Genomic DNA, 1,968 nt, shown 5'->3' on the forward strand with positions numbered 1-1,968 from the left:
AGCCTTTGTTCTATCATTTTATTAAATCCATTATTACTAAAATGGTTTGTTGATGGTAAAGGACTTACATTTAAATGATGATTGAAGAATTTCATTTAGTTTTGGTGGGTTATTTTATTTTAATTGTATTTGGCATGGTTTTCTCAATAAAGACATGGGTGTTTTAGCATAGTATTGTAATACTTTCTAATTTTCTAAGTGTGAGGTGGTGGTTAAAGGTACTGACAAGTTTTTATTGTATAACATGAGTTGAGACTAAGTTAATGTTAAGATGGATATTCCTAATTAATATACTTCTCCAAAACTTTACTTAAACTTTAGTTAATATTGTTTTATGATAGAAATACCTTCTTATAATTCATATAATAACACTTTATCCTTTCAGTCTAATTTCTATAAACACTACAACTATATAATTTGAATTTCATAGTGTCTCTCATAATATTTATGACTTATTGTTATACAGACTATCTTTGGGAATATTTCAAGCATTGACAAATATGAAGATGACTTTTTTGTCATTGTTCCTGTTATAAAGCATCTTTACATTAATATACCTATGTTTAGTACCAATAGAAATAAGTTTCAGTCTTGAGTTATTTGAAAAAGAATTTATTTAATAAATATTTCAATATTTGATTTTAGTAGAAGGATGAATAACGTTTATTGTTTCATAATTAAATACATTTCTTACCATATAAACCAAATTAAATTGAACCTAATTTGATTTCTATTTATTATTATTATTATTTTAATAATTATTTCACAAAAAAATAATATAACATACAAGCGTCACTCAATTTTATTTCAATGACAGATAAAATCTTTCATTATTCATTATAAAAGCACTAAAAAAATTAAAACTGGAACAAAAGATTAATGCAAGACAAAATAGAACGCTCAAACATTTTACAAAAGAAACATAACCATCAAGAAAAAATATTTAGTTTATGGGGATTTATCATCAGTTATGTAGTTTACAAAGGAGGATGTGTGACTATTATTCCACCAAAAAGAAAAAAAGTTATTGATAAAAGAAATGAAATTAACATATTTTCTGTTGAAGTTGAAGGAAATATTTGGACAGAAAAAATATTTAGTAAACAGATTACAACTATAACTGAAAATTTCTCAAAAAATACAAATGTTCAACGATATCTTAAAAAAGACATTCATGACCAATTTATGAATTGTCTTACACAATGGTGTAAAGCAAGAGGTTTCAAAGATGGAATCTTGATAAATACTAAGGTGTCAAAAGTTCCAACAACTAATACATATAAAAGTCCCAATGAGTTTATTAGTACAATTGATGATAATGGAATATTTTATAGCATATCAGAAATCAAAGCAAAGTATGGAGAGTGGTTAAAACAAGTCCTTGAGTATTTTTGGTCTCTAAAAAGCCATTTGTTTGTAATATCTCCAACAACATTACCATACAATTTACTAAATATAATAAAAACATTTGGGTCAAAAGAAAAAAATATCCAACAAAATCAAAAAACAAAACTTGAATCAATAAACGGATATTTTGAATCATTTGACCAGTATGGAAATTCAACAACATCAAATCTTAGTTTCATTTTACCTCATGGCATTGAAGAGAAATTGAAAAAATTAGTTGTTTAGTGAAAGTTATTGTAAGGAGTTAAAAACCTTACACAACATAATTTGATAATATAATTTAAATGGATATTTAATAATATTAGTTTCTTTCAGTAATTTATTTAAATAAAACATCATAAAGAGTAATACCAAATTGATATTACTATTATTTCTGTATATATTCAGTTGTTTTGCCTACTGTCTCGCAACATGAAAAATCAACATTTAATAATAAAATTTTATTTCTCACAGAATAAAAATAGAATGATAATTTTTCTCATGACTTTCTAATAACAAAAATTTTAATCTTTTTTAATACAACATTTTAATAAAAATTTGAAATATATAACAAATAATAAA

The 1,968-nt window shown here is 23.8% G+C and overlaps 1 protein-coding gene across 1 annotated transcript; it reads left to right on the top strand.

The window, feature by feature from the left end:
* Nucleotides 1-879: 879 nt before the first annotated feature.
* EHI_005160 (uncharacterized protein) lies at nucleotides 880-1,632 on the top strand (the record flags this gene model as incomplete). The annotated part of the gene is made up of 1 exon (XM_647735.1): nucleotides 880-1,632. The coding sequence occupies one exon, from the start codon at nucleotides 880-882 to the stop codon at nucleotides 1,630-1,632; it is 753 nt and encodes a 250-aa protein (XP_652827.1).
* Nucleotides 1,633-1,968: the final 336 nt, after the last annotated feature.

The sequence above is a fragment of the Entamoeba histolytica genome, genomic scaffold (assembly GCF_000208925.1).
Source record: "Entamoeba histolytica HM-1:IMSS scf_1104750516339 genomic scaffold, whole genome shotgun sequence".
Lineage (NCBI taxonomy): Eukaryota > Evosea > Mastigamoebida > Endamoebidae > Entamoeba > Entamoeba histolytica.